A 24,040-nucleotide genomic window follows, 5' to 3' on the forward strand; every position below is an offset into this window, starting at 1 on the left:
AATCGTCCATAAATGAAGTAGTTCAGCAACTCCTGGACTATTCCTGGCTCCATTGCCTTTCCCTTTCCCACACCAAGCTCATGTGCCCCTCAAACACTTACTCACCAAATTAACTACATTTAAAATTGTACTCACGCTAAACTGATATATTAAACTTGAATTCATAATGAGTTCTCTCTATACTCAATTATCTTCTGAACTAAACTGGTACCTCAAACTGTCTTACTCTATTTTGTCGAGCTTTACGACATTAAAGCTGTGCTACGGGGCATGAGTGCTGCTCTGGCTGAACACAGGGAGAAGATCGAGCAGCTGCAGGCTCAGGTCAGATTTACAATAAAATAACAAAAAACTTTATGACGTAGATCTAATTTACTCAATATCTGTGTTTTAGAAAAAGCATCCAAACTGAAGTCAACCATATATATTAAAGGACACACATTGTACATAATTTACTTTTTTCAAGCTTTTGACCGTGTTTTAACATATTTATTTTTAAAGCATAAAATACAGAACAAGACCAGAGAGCGGAATTCAAAGTAAAAAATAAAAATAGACATCAACCAAACAGCAAAACAACAACAACAACAACAACACAATCATGTAACATTTAAATTAAAATCAAAGTGAATTTGGTTCAAAGTCCATCAAATTTGTACATTGTACATTTGTCTGATGTCTGTTACTTTGTCAGTCCTTTTCATGGCCTTTTATTCCTCAAAGACTTCAGTCAGAGAGTTATAATGGCCAACACTTCGTCTACTTTCTTGGTTATAATAATTTGTAAATACCCATAAAAGTCCTGTTTCTCCAAGTCAAAGGATTCTTTAAGGATTCATTTGTTCCACTCACCAAACAGCCGGTTGGGGCTGGACTAGATATAGAAATCTGTGCAAAACATTTTTTATTTTAGTTTTTATCCTTTGATTCAGACTAAAGAATAGGCTCAGAGTTCATTCTAAGATTGTTGATCATTCTTTATGGAGAACTAAACCTAAATATTTCTGAGATTCAATTTGCCATTTAAATTGATAGGTCTTTCTAAAGGAAAGAGGAAGTAATCCAGTGAGAGAGAATGTCAGTTCAATTTACATTCAATTTGTATCCAGACATTGGGCCTGATCATGAAGGAAATGTGTCACATTGGGTATGGAAATGTCTGGTTTGGTCAAATATAGTAGAACATCATCTGCATAGCAAGCAATTTCATATTCTGTCCCGTCAATTGAGACACTATCAATTGTTTTCGTTTGTCTAATATATTGGGCCAATGGTTCCAAGTACAAGGCGAACAACAGAGGGGACCAAGCACAACCCTGCCCCACCCCTCTTTCCAATGTCAGTGGGTCCGTCAATTGACCGTTAATTTTGATTCTTGATGTTGGACTATCGTTTCAATATGTTTTATTATGAAGTTCTCTAAATTAAATTTGCTTGGTACTTTAAATAAATAAGGCCTGCAAACAAAACAAAGCTGTAATAATAAGTGTGGATGCTGAGAAGGCTGTTGATTCTGTTTGTTTTTGTATATTGTTCATTATGTGTAAGGATGGTATTATGTTGTCTTGTGTTTGTTGTTTGTTAATAAATCCTGTCTGATCATTGTGGATTCAATTTGGGAATATTTGTTTTTTAAATTTTGATTCTTTTGGACACAATTGAGGCGTATTAACGGTAGTCCACATTCTGAATTGAGATTGGTCTATGTGAGGCACAGTCGATCCTCCCTTCTTTAGGTATTAAGGAGATGATGGCTTCCTTCTCAGCTTTTTTAATGGCCCAGTTAAAAGTTGATAAAAGCAGGCGAATCCGTCACTCCCGGAGATTCACTGTTTTTTAGTTTTTGATGGCACATAACTCTGTAGTTGTTATGTCAACACCTATTTTTTTGTTTTGCTCTTCAGTCAAGTAAATATCCAGAAAAGATTGTATTTCTTCTTTGTTTCCTGATATTTTGGTGACGATGATCGTATTTTGTCTTAAAATGACAACATTCTTCCCATCCGGTTCTGTCTATAGTAGTTTTATTTATAAGAGTTTTCTATTAAGAGTGTTTTTTTAAAGCTTTCTATAAGTTATCTGTTCTCCTACTTCTGTATCTATTTGCTTTGCAACACCGAAATTTCCCCATTGTGTGGACAAATAAAAGCTATCTTATCTTATCTATCTCGTATTCAAAAATATACTACTTTATCGGGCATTATCGATGAGTACTGACCCATCCAATCATCCTGCCAGTGACATATTCAAACCGCTATTGTGCCATTAAGTGCACTACATCACGCCACAGAAGGAGTTTCTTCCCAGTGGTGTCCTTAAACTGCAACAGGCACTTCTTTCCATCCTTTTTGAGACTGTGCTGTTTTAGTCCCTTTTAAAGTGGTTTGTGTTTCCAGAACTGTTTTTTGTTGGTTTGAATGTATGTATATATGAATGTTGGGCACTTTGAGCTCCTCGCACCTTTTCTTGTGGTTTCCGATGTGCTTATTTTATACTACAAAGGGCAAGAAACTGAAACTGAACTGAAATTTGTCTTGACTTTGGTTTATCTCTTGCTCATCATCGGGTGTGCTACAGATAATAGTCCTCCTCCTCAATGTCCCCGTGAGTGTCCTGAAAGCCCAGCGCCTGGATGTCGTGGGTTATGTCGCTCATGCGTCGGTTAAACTCCTGACATCCAGATTCTGAAGTGCAGTGATCGTACCTGCAGAAGAAATGATACGATTTGGTATTCAAACTAATTATTTCTGCAATTCTGGCCAATTTTCAAAGGAGATGTGCGGAATCGGCGATACTGTTCCATACATAATTGCAGTGTTTGCGATGTGTTTATTATTCAAATGTGTGCTGTGCATTTAGCGGTTGCATTTGATGTGTACACGCTGACCCTCTCATGGCTGAGGCCGACGTGTTGCTCATGCTGCGTTTGATGCGTCCAAAGCTGTCGGTTAGAATCCCGCCCTCTCTGATGCCGATGCTCTCCAGGAAGCTTTCAAAGACTCCCACGTCTTGGTCTGGGATGAACGACCGCATTCCTTGTCCCACAGAAACACGAGATTAAAGCGGACGTAGAGTTAATGTACAGGGTAGGGGTTAAGAACACACTCTGAAATTATTGCATTGCATTAACTGAATTATCTCAACTTTTTATCCCTCATCAAAATCATACCTGGAGTTGAACTTTATGCATGTACTTTACTAGTCTTAGTCTGATTGCACATGTCCATATTGCACTGTTTCATATTGCACAGATTCATACAGCACAAATCTCTATTGCACTGATTTATATTGCACTGATTCATACAGCACAAATCTCTATTGCACTGATTTATATTGCACTGATTCAGATTGCAAAAATCCTTATTTTGCACTGATCTCAGAAATATTTATATTGCACAGATCCCTATTTTGCACTGATCACAAATTCATATATTGCACTAATTCATATTGCACAAATCCATATATTGCACAAATCTATATATTGCACTGATTCATATTGTACAAATCTATATATTGCACTAATTCATATTGCACAAATCCATATATTGCACTGATTCATATTGCACAAATCTATATATTGCACTGATTCATATTGCACAAATCCATATCACATATTCCTTCTCAAGGTGCTTGGTTAGAATACAAAATATTTCGCCATCTAAATTTTTTGTATTTATTTTCATCTTACAAGTAAAACTCTTGTTACTATTGCAGAATGTTAACCCTTAAATGACAGGACGTGTTGAGAGGTCGAGGGGGATTCACAGGAGAATATTCAGCCTTCTTCCAGACTCGAAGAAGGCTTTTGTGAAGGAGGGACTTTCCACTCTGGCATATTTAAAATATTTGTGAATATTAACTGATCTACATGTATTTCCAGTCAAGTACTCTCACGCAAGGGCGGAGCGTCACCACTAGAGGGCCCTGTTCTGTTCTGGTGTGCGCGACCATGCAGGTGTTGACGGGATGGTGCGGTACCCAGCAGGAGGAACTTGCGGCTGTCTCCGTACAGCTGCAGGAGATCGGCGCAAAAGTGCTGGATGTCTGAGCCCACTCTGTACTCCCTGAGCAGCACGGCGAACTGCTGCAGCTCCCCCGGGTTCAGTCTGTTACGCAGCTGCAAACACGAAGATCTACATGAGTGAAAATGGACTGGATGCCGTGATGTTTAACTGGATTTGAGTCGTTTCTATATATTTTTGTTAAATTGCATGACATTTCTGGTGGAGGGTTTGTCACATACTTTTTTTTGCCGCTGTTAAATGTATATTTCTCTAACTATATGTTGGAGCAAGGTATGTCTGACTGAGATCTATATGTTGTCTCGTGTTCAGGGAGGGGAAAAAGTGGTGAAATTGAGAAAATCCAATAAACAGGACAAAACGGGAACATCCACTCTACTCCCTAACCCCGGGGTGGGGGAAATGTCAACTAAACCGTGGTAAAAAAAATATTTCCATAATTCGGGATGTCACAATATCAAATTATTCGCGATTACTGACACACAACAAAACAAAAAATGTAATTTTCTTTTCCGTCCCAGTATCATGTGTTACGAAATCAAACTGTCTGAATGCAAAGGTAAAGTTACTGTACATGAACAGCACATAAAACCAGATTATGGTCCAGATTGACTAGAAATGACGTGATTATTAGTTTTTAGTTCTTTATTTTTCTATGATGGATGAACGAGGGAGTACACTGATTACTTTCAATTATTGTGACCGGAATAATCATGGAAATCGATCAACCAATTCATTTTAACATCCCTGTCTGTAATAAAGATTGATTGACTGCATTGTCTTACACTCAATCTTACAATAAATATATAAACAAAAAGAACTGGGTTATTTAGTTTGTAGCCTTCGGTGGCAAACCGTTAATGACTTTTTTTATTTTTTAAAGCTCAATAAGGTATATAGCCAACGTTAGCGACTTTAGGGTGTAACAGTTTGTTTATGATTGGCTTCATAATTCATAATCACAGTTTGACAGCGATTCAGTCGGGTCGTGTCCAGTTAAAGATCTGTCTGTGCACTGTTTTTCAAGATGCATTGTGGGAAACTATGAGTGCACGACTAAAGATAGAGTGACCTCAAAATAGTGGGAAGAGTGTGGACGTTGGGACGCAGTATTGATGTTTTGTACAACCGCTCAAGGTCCTTCCAATTCTTAGCAATTTTCCTTAAAACACATATAAAAGAATTTGAAAAAACGTATTCGAAAAACCCAAAATGGAGCATAAGAGTAACTTGTGTCCGATGCAGTGCCGCTGTTCCCTGTGAGCGTGACGAGGTCCCTTTTTGAAAGAGAGAGGATTTGAGTGTCGGGCCCAAGCCCCCGGAAGCCAAGATGGCCGCCATTGAAACCTATGGAGCTGCTCATTGGCTCATGGTTCCAAAAAAGTTTTTTAGTTCCGCATTACTTCCTGAACAGTGGTATATCTCCTCCCACTTTTGTGACGTCATCGCCGTGAGGCTTTGGCGTCGGGAGCGCGCACGTCACAGCAGCGCGACAGACTGAGAAGAGTCAACACGGACTTTTGGAATAATTCGGCTTGAAATATTCTGTTTACATAACGTATAATGATGAATTGTTATATCCATCTATAAATATACATGTATCATGTTGTAAAGCTCTGATATTTAAGAGAATTATAAAGAAGTGTTAAGATAAAAAGTCTGGTTTAATGACAATGAATTACATTTAGAGGTTTAATAACGTCCTCATCATTTTCTGTAGTTTTTGGTTTGGGTATTTATTTTGTTATTAACTTTTCAGTTATTTATTTACATAATATAATTTGGCCAATATGCATTTTTTTTAATCAGATGAGAAGAAATATAAAATATAATCATCGATTCTGTTACATAATTGAGTTAAGCAGTATTTAATTATATTCAGTTTCCTTTTGTGTCGTTTTTGTATCATGTCAATCTTTAATAAATACAAAACACATTTGTTTATTAATGTATTTAATACGAATAATGAACATGAATGAACTTGTTCAATAAATGCAAATCTGATTATATTTTTCCCCATGTGGGACAATAAAGGAATATCTTAAATGATAAATTGATTTTAGCCAGTTTTAGTTCAGTTTTAAAGCTACAATGAGTTTTAAAGCTACAATGTGGGAGTCCCTTATTAAGGAGTTTTGGAGTCTGTGTACTGTTCATTATTATTATCATCATTAATAGAATCAGAAAATGTATTGCCATTGTCAAAGAACAGAATTCACAAACAGTGGAACTTGCTTTGGTGATTCAGTGCAACATAAAAATATTAACAATGATAAAACAACCTGTATAAGTCAAATAGAACAAACTGAATAAAATAAGAATCTTTTATTGTCCACACATGAGGAAATGTCGTTGTTGCAACACAGTAGATACAGAGGAAAAGAACAGAAAACTTATAGGAAGTTTAAAAAACACTCTTAATAGATCGATCTTAATAGAAGAACTCTTATAAACAAAAACTCCTATAGATAGAACCTCTCACACCTTAATAAGGAATGGAGGGGGAAAATAAAGATAAAGATAAAATAAAAACAGCGTAAGACAAAATAATACTAAAAATAATGGTAAAATAAACACTCTTTTTACATCAGTTATATGCACATGAATGTGACATTATTGCATTAAATACTGAATATCTCAGTATTTAACAAGACTTTGTTTCCATGGCTACGCAGTCTTCTGTACTTCAGTAACTGCACCGTTCAGCTCCATCGTATGACAGAGACAAACAGAACATGTCACAGCTTTAGATTATACAAGTCATAGAACATACACTTCATATGTTTAGATTTATAAAAGTCATATAACATACACTTCATATGTATTAGATTTATAAAAGTCATATAACATACACTTCATATGTTTGTCATGAAGCTGCTTCACAGACACATGTGACACAGGAGTGTCTCTTTTGAAGAACAATTATCATTTAGTTTTTTTGGTCATAACAAAACAGACATTTTATAAATTCAAAATACTGATTCTACACTGTTTACTTTTAGTCGAGGCACAAGTTATTATTAAAATACCTTTTGCTTTGGAGTCGTCAGGAGTTTACTTGAGATGACTCTGTGTCTGCAGTGACCTGTAGTGACCTGCAGTGACCTGTAGTGACCTGTAGTGACCTGCAGTGACCTGTAGTGACCTGCAGTGACCTGTAGTGACCTGTAGTGACCTGCAGTGACCTGTAGTGACCTGCAGTGACCTGTAGTGACCTGTAGTGACCTGCAGTGACCTGTAGTGACCTGTAGTGACCTGTAGTGACCTGCAGTGACCTGCAGTGACCTGCAGTGACCTGTAGTGACCTGTAGAGCTCTGGACAGCACAGACAGACTAAACTCACTGGTCAGCACTCTGAAGATGAGAAAGATACTCATTAGAACATTGATATATTCTGCACATTTAACAGAGAAAAGCTGGAATATGTTATTGACAGATTTACATTTCGCTCTGTAACACAAAAGCTCCTCTTTTCACATTAATTTTTAAAGCTAGAACCAAAAGTAATTTATTTATGAATAAGTTTAAACCTTAGAAGTTAGAACATAACTGACATGTTTGCTAAATCTCTACATATTCCATGGAAGTAAATCCATGACATTCCTATACAAAACAAGCGTGTGCTTTGTTTAAACACAGCACACTTCATTATGAAATATGTAATAAAACCTCAAATGTCGTCTCAGCCCCTGTAAGTACAGCACTGTCACTTTTAAACACCTTTACATTTATATATGTAAGATATGACCCATTGTAGCAGGTTATATTTGAATTATTGGTTGTTTTTTTATAGCACATAATACAAACATCACTTTATTTCCCTTCTTTCTCTAGTTTTCCTTTATCTGTGCATAACCTCTTGTCTCTTAGAACATTTAGTAAGAGAAATAATTAGTTATTTATTTGCAGAAGCACGAGCCATCACGACGTGTTGTTGCATCTTTGTGTAGCTAAACTTTAGCTTACGTTAGCTCGTGTTAACTCGTGTTAACTTGTGTTAACTCGTGTTAACTGTGTAATCGTTGTTTTACACTTCATATGGAACGATGTGTGAAACGTGAGGAATGACATACAAACACAACTTACGTGTATCGTGGTCTTGTCTCGTCACTTTCTTCTGTTTGTGTTTAGTTTCCGTCACGTGTTCTTTTGAGGCTCGTTCATGAGGGTCACGTGCGCGCTCGGTGCGCGTACACCGTTCACCGGGAGGTTAAAAATGTATTTTTTAAGTATTTTAGAAACAGTTGAAGAGTGAAATTCCTTCTATTTTATTTTTAGACTAAAAACAATTTAGCATGTTTGGTAATTTTAGAGGCCGAACTCCTGAAATGGTCCGACCAAAGGCTGCATTCTGCGAAGTGGCCACTACTCAATTTGGAGCCAGAGGCAGAGGGGGCGTGGCCTATCCAGATCATATAATACATCCATGGTCGGGCCTCACCGTGGTCATGTAGTCGTGCATGAGCAGAAGGGCGGCGCCGTTGTCCCCGTCACCCGCCGACGCCACGCTGCGCTGGGACGAGCTCTCGCTGTATGTCTCACTGTAGTACAGCTCGAAGGCCTCCTGAGAGCCATCGCTGCAAACACACAAACAGACTATTTACTATAGAGTATTTCGCTTGTTAAGATTAGATTAAACTCTTTTTATTTACTTAATCGAACCTATGATTATTGTTTTACGCAAAATTACATGTAAAAAACAAAAAGTTAAGTTGAATATTAAAAAACAATGTAAAATATGAATTGCAAAATGAAATAATAATGGGCTTGGAATAAAATAAATCTAGCACCTTTACAATAGCTTTTATCTTTTGAATGTACAAAAGTATATTCACAAACTAAAGTCTAGTCTAGACTCATCTATCGATGTGTTTTACTCTATAGACATATTTATTTTAAGTCAAACATGAGCTCAGTGTTCGTGAAACATTTGCAAATAAACTTGAGCTAACTGAGTGTAAATGTTAATGTGTTTGGTGATTATGGCCCGTACAAAAGGTTTGCTTTTTTTTAAATCGCAAAATAAACATTGTAAAACTTTCTTAGCAAACTATTTAGATTAAATGCCAGGCAAAAGAAGGCTACATCCAACAGCTAATATTATAACTAAATTATGAAATTATAGTGGAGCTAACGAGTAAAACAAAATTGGTAAATGAGTCAAATTGGGAAATGTCCATCCTTAAAATAACACCTATAAACAGGACGGTGACATCATAAATTAAGTCATTTTAACTCACTTGGAATTACATTTTGCAGCGTAGAATCTCTTCAGATTGTACTGAAGTATACACAGACAGCGGCTCAGATGACAGAGTGAGTAGTAGTAGTAGTAGTAGTAGTAGTAGTAGTAGTAGTAGTAGTAGTACCAGTATTAGTAGTAGTAGTAGTAGTGTTTAGTAAGGTCACTCACTATGAGCTGCAGCAGCTGAACTCTGGGTCATAACTGTACGACACGTCCGTCAAACAGCTGTCACCTGCAACAAGACACACGCTTATTTCAGAATATGTGTATTTATCTATTTCTATCCGTCTGTGTAGCCAAAAAACATGTAGCTGGAGATGTTAAATTAGTTAAAAAAAATACTTGCTTGTCTCCATGGATATGTTGCTTAGGCTGAAATGTTCCATGGTGTAGCATTACACTGCTTTATATCATTGTATCTAATAGTGTAAGTCTTTTTATGTATTCATTACCGGTAATTTTATTGATTGTTTTATTGAATGTTTATTTGTTTAATCTGTCTTTTGTTTTTAACAGGGAACCCATGAAAAGGGGAGTTTTTCTCTGTATAAATAAAATCAATAAATATCAATATATATTTTTTTTTACAATGTATTTTTTTACAATTACAATGTTTTATTGCTAAAAACAATATACGCTGAAAAACATAGTTACAGTTAAGGCCTACATAGGTTTCTATATATATATATATATATATATATATTTCTTTTCCTTATTTCAAATGACTGTTAATGGCTTCAAAGTTGTTGTTTTAGTTTTTTTTACCCGTCTTCATTTGATGCTGAGGGAATGTTAGATGTAAAATATTTTTTAACACAATTCAGGTCTTTGGTATTTTGTCATATTCCAGCACTTACGGTTAATAAATGCATGCACTTTTATCTTATTTTCTAGTGAACAATGATGGTGTCATACTGACTCCGTTCTAGCCAGTAGCGGCCCGGCAGCGTGTGGTGGAAGCCCGCTCGGTCCACACACTCGATGGTCCGATGGCCGTAAATGATCTGGAACATTTGGCAGATGAGCGAGCAGTACTCCTCTGCAGCGTCCTGTGCCGAGACAACACACAACTGGTCCATCAGTCCGTAGAGAACCAAAAACATCAGAGCAAGATGTTGGAGACTGCGTTTACCTGCTCTACTGTCATTTGTATTCGAGAGAAATTTGCAGTAACTTTAAATTCCTCGGCGATACAAGGTAAAAGGGCAGTAGAGTCTGTTGAGTCTGACAAAATACAGCCTGGAAACCTTATTGGCGGTGAAAAATGGGCCTAAATACCGTAGGTTTTCTCTGACTGTACATTTCGTTCAATTAAAACGCTAAATTGATTTCTGGAGTGTGTCCGGCAAACCACAAAACGACAAAACTGCCATTTCTGATCACTGTAAAAGGGAAAACAAGGGAAGCTTGTTGGGACAGAGGCTAACATACCTCGCGGCAAGTGAAATACGGAAACGTGCCCACGAGACGATAAACCGGGTCGGACTTGGCTTGGACATTGATTTTCAAACATATTCCATCAAGCAACAAAACCAGTCCATCGTGATTCAAGAATAGGGTTCAATCTATTAAATTCACTCTGCATCTGCCCCATCCTGCAATGCAGCTGGGCCAAACTGTCGGGAACCGCTGGAGTACCTATGTGTATGTTCTATGTGTATGTTCTATGTGTGTGTTCTATGTGTGTGTTCTATGTGTGTGTTCTATGTGTGTGTTCTATGTGTATGTTCTATGTGTGTGTTCTATGTGTGTGTTCTATGTGTATGTTCTATGTGTATGTTCTATGTGTATGTTCTATGTGTATGTTCTATGTGTATGTTCTATGTGTATGTTCTATGTGTATGTTCTATGTGTATGTTCTATGTGTATGTTCTATGTGTGTGTTCTATGTGTGTGTTCTATGTGTATGTTCTATGTGTATGTTCTATGTGTATGTTCTATGTGTGTGTTCTATGTGTATGTTCTATGTGTATGTTCTATGTGTATGTTCTATGTGTATGTTCTATGTGTGTGTTCTATGTGTGTGTTCTATGTGTGTGTTCTATGTGTGTGTTCTATGTGTATGTTCTATGTGTGTGTTCTATGTGTGTGTTCTATGTGTATGTTCTATGTGTATGTTCTATGTGTGTGTTCTATGTGTGTGTTCTATGTGTATGTTCTATGTGTATGTTCTATGTGTATGTTCTATGTGTGTGTTCTATGTGTGTGTTCTATGTGTGTGTTCTATGTGTGTGTTCTATGTGTGTGTTCTATGTGTATGTTCTATGTGTATGTTCTATGTGTGTGTTCTATGTGTATGTTCTATGTGTATGTTCTATGTGTGTGTTCTATGTGTGTGTTCTATGTGTGTGTTCTATGTGTATGTTCTATGTGTATGTTCTATGTGTGTGTTCTATGTGTATGTTCTATGTGTGTGTTCTATGTGTGTGTTCTATGTGTGTGTTCTATGTGTATGTTCTATGTGTATGTTCTATGTGTGTGTTCTATGTGTGTGTTCTATGTGTATGTTCTATGTGTATGTTCTATGTGTATGTTCTATGTGTATGTTCTATGTGTATGTTCTATGTGTATGTTCTATGTGTGTGTTCTATGTGTATGTTCTATGTGTGTGTTCTATGTGTGTGTTCTATGTGTGTGTTCTATGTGTATGTTCTATGTGTGTGTTCTATGTGTATGTTCTATGTGTGTGTTCTATGTGTGTGTTCTATGTGTGTGTTCTATGTGTATGTTCTATGTGTATGTTCTATGTGTGTGTTCTATGTGTGTGTTCTATGTGTATGTTCTATGTGTATGTTCTATGTGTGTGTTCTATGTGTATGTTCTATGTGTGTGTTCTATGTGTGTGTTCTATGTGTATGTTCTATGTGTATGTTCTATGTGTATGTTCTATGTGTGTGTTCTATGTGTGTGTTCTATGTGTATGTTCTATGTGTATGTTCTATGTGTATGTTCTATGTGTATGTTCTATGTGTGTGTTCTATGTGTGTGTTCTATGTGTGTGTTCTATGTGTGTGTTCTATGTGTATGTTCTATGTGTATGTTCTATGTGTATGTTCTATGTGTATGTTCTATGTGTGTGTTCTATGTGTGTGTTCTATGTGTGTGTTCTATGTGTATGTTCTATGTGTATGTTCTATGTGTATGTTCTATGTGTGTGTTCTATGTGTGTGTTCTATGTGTATGTTCTATGTGTATGTTCTATGTGTATGTTCTATGTGTGTGTTCTATGTGTATGTTCTATGTGTGTGTTCTATGTGTGTGTTCTATGTGTGTGTTCTATGTGTATGTTCTATGTGTGTGTTCTATGTGTATGTTCTATGTGTGTGTTCTATGTGTGTGTTCTATGTGTGTGTTCTATGTGTATGTTCTATGTGTATGTTCTATGTGTGTGTTCTATGTGTGTGTTCTATGTGTATGTTCTATGTGTATGTTCTATGTGTGTGTTCTATGTGTGTGTTCTATGTGTATGTTCTATGTGTATGTTCTATGTGTATGTTCTATGTGTATGTTCTATGTGTGTGTTCTATGTGTGTGTTCTATGTGTGTGTTCTATGTGTATGTTCTATGTGTATGTTCTATGTGTATGTTCTATGTGTGTGTTCTATGTGTGTGTTCTATGTGTATGTTCTATGTGTATGTTCTATGTGTATGTTCTATGTGTGTGTTCTATGTGTGTGTTCTATGTGTGTGTTCTATGTGTGTGTTCTATGTGTGTGTTCTATGTGTATGTTCTATGTGTGTGTTCTATGTGTGTGTTCTATGTGTATGTTCTATGTGTATGTTCTATGTGTATGTTCTATGTGTGTGTTCTATGTGTGTGTTCTATGTGTGTGTTCTATGTGTGTGTTCTATGTGTGTGTTCTATGTGTGTGTTCTATGTGTGTGTTCTATGTGTGTGTTCTATGTGTATGTTCTATGTGTGTGTTCTATGTGTATGTTCTATGTGTATGTTCTATGTGTATGTTCTATGTGTGTGTTCTATGTGTGTGTTCTATGTGTATGTTCTATGTGTATGTTCTATGTGTATGTTCTATGTGTGTGTTCTATGTGTGTGTTCTATGTGTGTGTTCTATGTGTATGTTCTATGTGTATGTTCTATGTGTATGTTCTATGTGTGTGTTCTATGTGTGTGTTCTATGTGTGTGTTCTATGTGTGTGTTCTATGTGTGTGTTCTATGTGTATGTTCTATGTGTGTGTTCTATGTGTGTGTTCTATGTGTATGTTCTATGTGTATGTTCTATGTGTGTGTTCTATGTGTATGTTCTATGTGTGTGTTCTATGTGTGTGTTCTATGTGTATGTTCTATGTGTGTGTTCTATGTGTGTGTTCTATGTGTATGTTCTATGTGTATGTTCTATGTGTATGTTCTATGTGTATGTTCTATGTGTATGTTCTATGTGTATGTTCTATGTGTATGTTCTATGTGTATGTTCTATGTGTATGTTCTATGTGTATGTTCTATGTGTGTGTTCTATGTGTGTGTTCTATGTGTATGTTCTATGTGTATGTTCTATGTGTATGTTCTATGTGTGTGTTCTATGTGTATGTTCTATGTGTATGTTCTATGTGTATGTTCTATGTGTATGTTCTATGTGTGTGTTCTATGTGTGTGTTCTATGTGTGTGTTCTATGTGTGTGTTCTATGTGTATGTTCTATGTGTGTGTTCTATGTGTGTGTTCTATGTGTATGTTCTATGTGTATGTTCTATGTGTGTGTTCTATGTGTGTGTTCTATGTGTATGTTCTATGTGTATGTTCTATGTGTATGTTCTATGTGTGTGTTCTATGTGTGTGTTCTATGTGTGTGTTCTATGTGTGTGTTCTATGTGTGTGTTCTATGTGTATGTTCTATGTGTATGTTCTATGTGTATGTTCTATGTGTATGTTCTATGTGTGTGTTCTATGTGTGTGTTCTATGTGTGTGTTCTATGTGTATGTTCTATGTGTATGTTCTATGTGTGTGTTCTATGTGTATGTTCTATGTGTGTGTTCTATGTGTGTGTTCTATGTGTGTGTTCTATGTGTATGTTCTATGTGTATGTTCTATGTGTGTGTTCTATGTGTGTGTTCTATGTGTATGTTCTATGTGTATGTTCTATGTGTATGTTCTATGTGTATGTTCTATGTGTGTGTTCTATGTGTATGTTCTATGTGTATGTTCTATGTGTATGTTCTATGTGTATGTTCTATGTGTATGTTCTATGTGTATGTTCTATGTGTGTGTTCTATGTGTATGTTCTATGTGTGTGTTCTATGTGTGTGTTCTATGTGTGTGTTCTATGTGTATGTTCTATGTGTGTGTTCTATGTGTATGTTCTATGTGTGTGTTCTATGTGTGTGTTCTATGTGTGTGTTCTATGTGTATGTTCTATGTGTATGTTCTATGTGTGTGTTCTATGTGTGTGTTCTATGTGTATGTTCTATGTGTATGTTCTATGTGTGTGTTCTATGTGTATGTTCTATGTGTGTGTTCTATGTGTGTGTTCTATGTGTATGTTCTATGTGTATGTTCTATGTGTATGTTCTATGTGTGTGTTCTATGTGTGTGTTCTATGTGTATGTTCTATGTGTATGTTCTATGTGTATGTTCTATGTGTATGTTCTATGTGTGTGTTCTATGTGTGTGTTCTATGTGTGTGTTCTATGTGTGTGTTCTATGTGTATGTTCTATGTGTATGTTCTATGTGTATGTTCTATGTGTATGTTCTATGTGTGTGTTCTATGTGTGTGTTCTATGTGTGTGTTCTATGTGTATGTTCTATGTGTATGTTCTATGTGTATGTTCTATGTGTGTGTTCTATGTGTGTGTTCTATGTGTATGTTCTATGTGTATGTTCTATGTGTATGTTCTATGTGTGTGTTCTATGTGTATGTTCTATGTGTGTGTTCTATGTGTGTGTTCTATGTGTGTGTTCTATGTGTATGTTCTATGTGTGTGTTCTATGTGTATGTTCTATGTGTGTGTTCTATGTGTGTGTTCTATGTGTGTGTTCTATGTGTATGTTCTATGTGTATGTTCTATGTGTGTGTTCTATGTGTGTGTTCTATGTGTATGTTCTATGTGTATGTTCTATGTGTGTGTTCTATGTGTGTGTTCTATGTGTATGTTCTATGTGTATGTTCTATGTGTATGTTCTATGTGTATGTTCTATGTGTGTGTTCTATGTGTGTGTTCTATGTGTGTGTTCTATGTGTATGTTCTATGTGTATGTTCTATGTGTATGTTCTATGTGTGTGTTCTATGTGTGTGTTCTATGTGTATGTTCTATGTGTATGTTCTATGTGTATGTTCTATGTGTGTGTTCTATGTGTGTGTTCTATGTGTGTGTTCTATGTGTGTGTTCTATGTGTGTGTTCTATGTGTATGTTCTATGTGTGTGTTCTATGTGTGTGTTCTATGTGTATGTTCTATGTGTATGTTCTATGTGTATGTTCTATGTGTGTGTTCTATGTGTGTGTTCTATGTGTGTGTTCTATGTGTGTGTTCTATGTGTGTGTTCTATGTGTGTGTTCTATGTGTGTGTTCTATGTGTGTGTTCTATGTGTATGTTCTATGTGTGTGTTCTATGTGTATGTTCTATGTGTATGTTCTATGTGTATGTTCTATGTGTGTGTTCTATGTGTGTGTTCTATGTGTATGTTCTATGTGTATGTTCTATGTGTATGTTCTATGTGTGTGTTCTATGTGTGTGTTCTATGTGTGTGTTCTATGTGTATGTTCTATGTGTATGTTCTATGTGTATGTTCTATGTGTGTGTTCTATGTGTGTGTTCTATGTGTGTGTTCTATGTGTGTGTTCTATGTGTGTGTTCTATGTGTATGTTCTATGTGTGTGTTCTATGTGTGTGTTCTATGTGTATGTTCTATGTGTATGTTCTATGTGTGTGTTCTATGTGTGTGTTCTATGTGTGTGTTCTATGTGTGTGTTCTATGTGTGTGTTCTATGTGTGTGTTCTATGTGTATGTTCTATGTGTGTGTTCTATGTGTGTGTTCTATGTGTGTGTTCTATGTGTGTGTTCTATGTGTATGTTCTATGTGTGTGTTCTATGTGTGTGTTCTATGTGTGTGTTCTATGTGTGTGTTCTATGTGTATGTTCTATGTGTATGTTCTATGTGTGTGTTCTATGTGTATGTTCTATGTGTGTGTTCTATGTGTATGTTCTATGTGTGTGTTCTATGTGTGTGTTCTATGTGTGTGTTCTATGTGTGTGTTCTATGTGTGTGTTCTATGTGTGTGTTCTATGTGTGTGTTCTATGTGTGTGTTCTATGTGTGTGTTCTATGTGTATGTTCTATGTGTGTGTTCTATGTGTGTGTTCTATGTGTATGTTCTATGTGTATGTTCTATGTGTGTGTTCTATGTGTGTGTTCTATGTGTATGTTCTATGTGTATGTTCTATGTGTGTGTTCTATGTGTGTGTTCTATGTGTATGTTCTATGTGTATGTTCTATGTGTATGTTCTATGTGTATGTTCTATGTGTGTGTTCTATGTGTATGTTCTATGTGTATGTTATATGTGTATGTTCTATGTGTATGTTCTATGTGTATGTTCTATGTGTGTGTTCTATGTGTGTGTTCTATGTGTGTGTTCTATGTGTATGTTCTATGTGTGTGTTCTATGTGTGTGTTCTATGTGTGTGTTCTATGTATGTGTTCTATGTGTGTGTTCTATGTGTATGTTCTATGTGTATGTTCTATGTGTGTGTTCTATGTGTATGTTCTATGTGTGTGTTCTATGTGTATGTTCTATGTGTGTGTTCTATGTGTGTGTTCTATGTGTGTGTTCTATGTGTGTGTTCTATGTGTGTGTTCTATGTGTGTGTTCTATGTGTGTGTTCTATGTGTATGTTCTATGTGTGTGTTCTATGTGTGTGTTCTATGTGTGTGTTCTATGTGTGTGTTCTATGTGTGTGTTCTATGTGTGTGTTCTATGTGTATGTTCTATGTGTGTGTTCTATGTGTGTGTTCTATGTGTGTGTTCTATGTGTATGTTCTATGTGTGTGTTCTATGTGTGTGTTCTATGTGTATGTTCTATGTGTGTGTTCTATGTGTGTGTTCTATGTGTGTGTTCTATGTGTGTGTTCTATGTGTGTGTTCTATGTGTGTGTTCTATGTGTGTGTTCTATGTGTATGTTTTGATGTTTTGGCCTGATGGAGTAAGACAGAGTGCCGGGAGTAACAGACTGTGCCAAAAAAGAAACCAAGAAACTCTATCCTTGGCAAAAGCAAAATGTATTCTGTGTATCAGTGGACAAAGGTTTGAAGATGTTTCGTCACTCATCCAAGTAGCATTTTTTCCATTGAGCGCAATGTAAAAACAAATGAAGCCTGCTTAAATTCAGCCTGGAAGACCTAACTCCACCCATCTACGTCCACTGCTACGCCAGGGCCACCTGCATCGCCCCTCGCACCTGCTCCCCAGCCTCAGTCAACGCACCCAAGTCACTCCTCCCCGTGGCACGGCGCACCTCCTCTGCACCTCCTCTGCTCCCAATCAGCGCAGAGCGGGTCCCATTTTAAACCCTCACGCAGTCGGCTCGGCCGCTTCAGACCGTACTGCGACCCACCACCTCCCCTCCTCCTCCTCTGCATCCCTCTCATCCTAATCATCCTTTCTACCTTTTCCTCATATCTACCACCACCAGTACACCACCAATACAAATAGATGATGTCTTCCGCCGGGGTCTGAGCGCCAAATAACCCACATAATAAAGGGTGAAATGCTCATGTTCCGCTGACAGGGGCCAACAGCTTAAATAAAGGTTTGATTTTATAGTGATTTTTGCCTATTTTTTTCAGTTAAAAATCCTTCTGTTTTCTTACAATCAGCGTTTTTAGCCTTCTCTGCTCGCTCGACTCTCTCTTCGATTGTTCCGAGTGGTCACGAAAGGCACCACCGGGACAGCTCGGTTGCCGTACAGACGCCAAACGCACCTGAGCTCGGCCATTGACTCGAATTGCCGACCGTCTTTGATCTAAACCCGTTTACACTGCGAGTCGGCCCAGCCATCGAAGGAGACCGCTGCACTTCAGTTTGAGGCAGCTCTCCATCCGCCACACCCACCCTGTTCTCCACAGCCAGTATGACCAGGTTGCAGTACGCGTCGGGGCAGGGCGTGGGCTCCAGTGGGTTGTGGTTCCTCCTCTCCCAGCTTCCGTAGCTTTTGCCCCGTTCCCAGCTGCCGGTGCAGGCCTGACGTCGCTCCCAGCTGCCCCCCGCCGCCCCCGAGCCTCTCTCCGCGGCCCCTCTCCGCTCCCAGCTGCCTGCGCCCAGCCTCCTCTCCCAGCTTCCGCTCATGGGACGGGCCCGGCGGTTCTCCCAGCTCCCTCCGGGTTTTCGGGTGGGTTGTCTCCTCTCCCAGCTGCCCCCGACCCTCTTCCTCTCCAGGCTCCCCCCTCCTCCGACCCGCTCCCCTCCTCCTCGCTCCACATTCTGGGCTTGGTTCTTGTCGTGATTGCTCCGGGACAGGGAGGGCCTCCAGTCCACTCCGCAGATGGTGTGGCGTCGCTCCATAGTGCCTCCTTCAGGACGGGGGTCGTTGTTGCTGCTCGCGCTCTGCCGTCGGCTGTTGGCTCCGCTGGACTTTTTGCAGTCCAGGCTGTCGTCCCCGGCAACTACTGTGTCGACATTCAAACCTGAGAGGGGGGAAAAGCATTGAGTTATGGGACTGGCCCAAAGGCTTTATTAGACTGGACAGCACAGCGTGAAATAGGGATGAAAGTGGAGAAAGACACTGCAGCAAACTGTGGAGAGCCGGATTCAAACTCAGGACACTCTGGGTCGTTCACATGGATAAATAATATGAGTAAGTGAAATTATTACATGTAAATTATGTATAATAAATAAAACAATTAAATAACAGAACTGATTATTTTTGTGCTGTTTTAACCTGGAGCGGTTTTAAATCACCAAAAAGCCATTATAATCTATAGAAGAGTTATGACATTGGCTTGAGAGATTTTGGGTTTAGTTGCGGTTGCCATCTTGTGTGGAGAAGCAGCAAAATTGTAATTGAAAAGAATGTAATAGGCAGAGCCTATTAAGTCCTTAAATCATTTCCAAACTCATTCTGAGCATTTCTGCCTCTGATTGAAACAAGACACGAACACTCGACGAGATCACTTACTGAGGCCGGTAACCATATGTAGAATATGACCAGCGTTGGCGTCCCTTCTGTAATAAAGGACTTACCGGGTTTATATCTGGAAAACTGAAACACGACACTGAGTTCCACAACTTTGTGGATAATTTTATTTTTGCGACTATTAATGCACATTATTAAGTCTTCATATTGTAAGTGAATGTGTGAGGGGGAAATCCTTTTTCAACTTAACAAACAACAACAAAAGTGAAGCCACACACAGATATGCAGGTAAAAGTACATGTACTGCATTTATGCTTGTGTTCTTGTCCCTCACCTGTTTTGAGGACGAGCAGGTGCAGTGCGTCGTCCCGAAGGTAGGAGGCAGCAGCGATCTCGTGGGTGGGGATGCGCATCAGCAGCTTCTCATTGTCTCTCCAGGTGAGCAGCAGACACCGGGCCGACAGACTCAAGATGCAGTCCTGCTCCACACTGGTCTTCAGAGGGAGAACCTTCAGCTGCTGCAGACCACAGAGCACACAGACGCAACCACGAGGGTCAAACCACGAGGACCAAACCACGAGGGTCCAACCACGAGGACCAAACCACGAGGGTCAAACCACGAGGATCAAACCACGAGGGTCAAACCACGAGGGTCAAACCACGAGGGTCCAACCACGAGGGTCAAACCACGAGGGTCAAACCACGAGGGTCCAACCACGAGGACCAAACCACGAGGGTCAAACCACGAGGATCAAACCACGAGGGTCAAACCACGAGGGTCAAACCACGAGGGTCCAACCACGAGGGTCCAACCACGAGGATCAAACCACGAGGGTCAAACCACGAGGGTCAAACCACGAGGGTCCAACCACGAGGGTCCAACCACGAGGGTCAAACCACGAGGGTCCAACCACGAGGGTCAAACCACGAGGGTCAAACCACAAGGATCAAACCACGAGGGTCCAACCACGAGGGTCCAACCACGAGGATCAAACCACGAGGGTCCAACCACGAGGGTCCAACCACGAGGGTCCAACCACGAGGGTCAAACCACGAGGGTCCAACCACGAGGGTCCAACCACGAGGGTCAAACCACGAGGGTCCAACCACGAGGGTCCAACCACGAGGATCAAACCACGAGGGTCCATGTGCGAGACAGGATCAACACATGATGATACATACCAAAGATCTATTTTGTATCAATAGACATTTACTATCAAATCTAAAACTCAAATCACCGTTTCCTTTTTTTAAATCAAGCAATTAGAAAAAAACAAGCTCCCTATAAATCAAAACATAATTGAATTAATTCATCGTTTGTTGTTGATACATGTTTTTACCTGGTCATCTTTCTAACTGACCGGAGCAATATTAGAAACCACAATCAAACTCAGTAAAATTCTCAAGTACAAGTAAAATGCACATCAAATGAAGTAATAAATAAATATAAATAAATGAAAACGTACATAAAAATAAAGATAAAAGTTACTCACCCTGGCTGTGTCCAGAAGTTGCAGCAGCTCATCTCGACTCGATGGGTTCAAAGACACCGACACCCAGGTCAGATGGCCAAGAAACTGGATTATAAATGAAATGTCATTGACAGTAAACAAAATGCATCTAACTAACATATTTATAAAATGAGCTGTAACATGTGGATTTATGTTCCATAGTCTCCTTTAATGAGTAAAGTTAGATTCATGACATTTGGACCGACCTTGACCTCCTTCTCCACGTAGTCAAAGATGAGCCTCTCTGGGTGGATGAGGTAGTCGGGAGCGTACAGAGGAACCGTGTGCAGCGGGCGTCGGTAAACGCTGCCGCGGTCCACTGCCCGGCGACTGGATTTGGACCAAACCAGGCGCTTGATGGGCGACACGAAACCCTACGGGAGCAGATGGCGGCGGTCGTTTGGCATTTGCACGTGGCGGATTGTGACGGAGGTCGAGGAGGTCACGTCTAATGTAGTATTCAAGTCGTTATAAGTGTTAAATGTGATGAAACTATGGTTTGATTGTAAATGCGTGGATGTTTGGATACTGGCCTGGCCTATCTGCAACATTTTTACCGTTGTTGGATTGGAGTGACGGTCTTTTATTACGATAATTTTTCCATTTTTAAAATATCAAAACATTAAAACTCATAACAGACATAGAACAAGACCAGAGTGCGAAATAAATAATTTACGATCAGACATTTCATCTTCAATGCAATTTAATATAATAACAGGTGTATGTATGCTAACGCTAACACCTTCAGCTACATGACGTATGCTAACGCTAACACCTTCAGCTACATGACGTATGCTAAGGCTAACACCTTCAGCTACATGACGTATGCTAACGCTAACACCTTCAGCTACATGACGTATGCTAACGCTAACACCTTCAGCTACATGACGTATGCTAACGCTAACACCTTCAGCTACATGACGTATGCTAACGCTAACACCTTCAGCTACATGACGTATGCTAACGCTAACACCTTCAGCTACATGACGTATGCTAACGCTAACACCTTCAGCTACATGAGGCACAGACAGAACTGTGGTAAGTGTCTGGTATGTTAACGTAACATATGAACAGTTATTCAGAGAACTATAGCATAAAGAACATGCTAACAAGTTTAGCAAAACATCAGTTTTACCCCAAATCACTAAATCCACTGTCACTTCTAAACAACTCCACAAACTCCAGAGGAAGAGGAAGTGCAGATTCTTCTTCTGCGTTGCTTAGAGCCTAGAGCGCCCTCTTGTGGTTGTCATGTGAAAATAACAAATAATGTCACATATAAGTCGCACCCCGGCCAAAACTATGAAAAAAGGTGCGATTTATAGTCCGGAAAATACGGTACATAGTTTTAAAATTCTGCAGCGCATTGTGAAGCTAATTCCAATATTTTTGATTGACAGGACAGTCCCAAAACACGTGGCGGTGGTTTGCCTCTTGGCTGCCACACTCTCTCCAACAGTTAGTGACGGTCTTCAGGCTCCGTCTTCAAGTTAGAGGGTGGTAAACTCACCCTTTAACCCTCATTGAGCGCTCCCAGGTTCACTCACTGGAGGACTTTAATCTATAAGACAATTTGAGGTTGTGCGCTTATGCTGCTCCCTCAGCTCGGAACTCCTTTCGGTCTGAATTTATGTTGCGTGAACTGGTCTCACTGAGGGGTTCTTGCTTGATAAAAACAACAAAAACAAAGACAGAATCCTACTTAAGTTAATGTGATGTGTTAAATTGTCATGTGCGTTATGTGTGAAGCGTCAGTACTTTGATGATATGATCATCGTGTCGGACCATCCTGTAGTTTTTCTTACCAGTTGTTTGATTTTTGAGAAAGGGGAACATATTATAAGATTCTTCTTCTTTGTACTCCTTTTTAATTATGTAAAAAAAGAAAAGAAAGGGGTCTTATTTTGTCATGTTAACACTTAACATGCTGTATATGAATAAAAGTAAGTACAAAAGAAAGAAAAAAGTTGATTCGGATTGTGATGATAAAAATAAATAAAATACATAAAAAATTAAAAAAAGAAATTAAAATAAATAAAATAAATAAATAAACAAATTAATTAAATTAAATAATAAAAAATGATCAAATTAATACATTAAAAATTAAAATAAAATTCAATAGCTTTGCTTACATCTGACGTAACGCATTGGCTTCTTTTATTACAGAGATTAATGCATTTACACAAAACTTGCACACAAGCTATTTGCTGTCCGTCGCGCAAATAAAAACATTGGCGGTCCGGTAGTTTTTACTTTCATGTTCACACAGCAGACCAAAAACAAAACTAAAACCACACATGCCGCGGTAGAGGGGCCGTGGTTTGTCATTTCTGCTCATCTAAAACGAGTGAATCTACGTCGAATATTTCGCTGTCTGTTTCTGACCTAGTGCTGTTGAATCCATCTGCTTATCTGCTCCTGGTGTGAGAGCATTTTGAACAATCGATTTGAATTGGACCAGGCCAGTTTTCCTTGCCTAGAGACTGTATGAAAGGGCAACCTTCGATTTCCGCATAAACCAACACCTAAACCACCAGCTCCACGTGTGAAATCAAGAAATCTAGAATTCCAGTCAGTGTAACGTGCATAAACTACTACTATCACCTCAAAATGTTAGCACTACCAATAATGATGCTGTACCTTTTTGGATTTCTTTGGCTCGTAGTCCATTGCTTAGTTTGTTTTTTCCTTTTCGTCCTCGTCCTCTTCTTCACATATTTTCCAAGTTGTCTTCAGTTTCTCGGTCGAAATGTTCCATTGTTTTGTCTTATTTTAGCCCCATTTCTGCCGTGCTCGGTCCCTGCCACTCGCATTACACTGATTGTTCTGGATGGAAGCCTCTAGGGCCAAACTCCAGAGAGCAGGAAGTAGAGGAAGCCCATTTCCTGTCCGAGAGGAAACCCCACCAGGACTGATAACGCTCATTGTGTGAGATAAAGCAAAGGCACATACGCAGACATTACATTTACGCTTATTTATCCCAATTCATTCAATGTGGAGAGACTCAGACAGACAAAACGAGCGTCAGAAGAGCTTTATTGCATGTTTAGGTTCTTTGTCGCCCAGACCCCGGCAGGAGACTTGAGCGCTGATGGATGAGATGTCTTCCCCTTGGGCTCTGGACACTGGTGGTGGTCGAGAAGGGTCAGGAGAAGGAGGAGGGCACTGGATGGG

The 24,040-nt window shown here is 38.9% G+C and overlaps 1 protein-coding gene across 2 annotated transcripts; it reads right to left on the reverse strand.

The window, feature by feature from the left end:
• Positions 1-2,523: 2,523 nt before the first annotated feature.
• ccm2l (CCM2 like scaffold protein) lies at positions 2,524-23,684 on the reverse strand. Of its 2 annotated transcripts, none has more exons than XM_072448698.1 (11): positions 23,507-23,684; positions 21,073-21,240; positions 20,849-20,932; positions 19,690-19,870; positions 18,335-18,906; positions 10,187-10,316; positions 9,436-9,499; positions 8,464-8,599; positions 3,979-4,117; positions 2,888-3,035; positions 2,524-2,704 (listed from the first exon to the last, which is right to left on the reverse strand). In XM_072448698.1, the coding sequence occupies exons 1-11, from the start codon at positions 23,534-23,536 to the stop codon at positions 2,572-2,574; spliced, it is 1,785 nt and encodes a 594-aa protein (XP_072304799.1). In that variant the 5' UTR covers positions 23,537-23,684; the 3' UTR covers positions 2,524-2,571. The 2 variants fall into 2 exon arrangements, with proteins under 2 accessions (XP_072304799.1, XP_072304798.1); XM_072448697.1 differs by having other exon boundaries at positions 19,690-19,873.
• Between the last annotated feature and the right edge of the window lie 356 nt (positions 23,685-24,040).

Source organism: Eucyclogobius newberryi, unplaced genomic scaffold (assembly GCF_026437365.1).
Source record: "Eucyclogobius newberryi isolate DKJ021-1_F unplaced genomic scaffold, fEucNew1.0.hap1 SCAF_17, whole genome shotgun sequence".
NCBI lineage: Eukaryota > Metazoa > Chordata > Actinopteri > Gobiiformes > Gobiidae > Eucyclogobius > Eucyclogobius newberryi.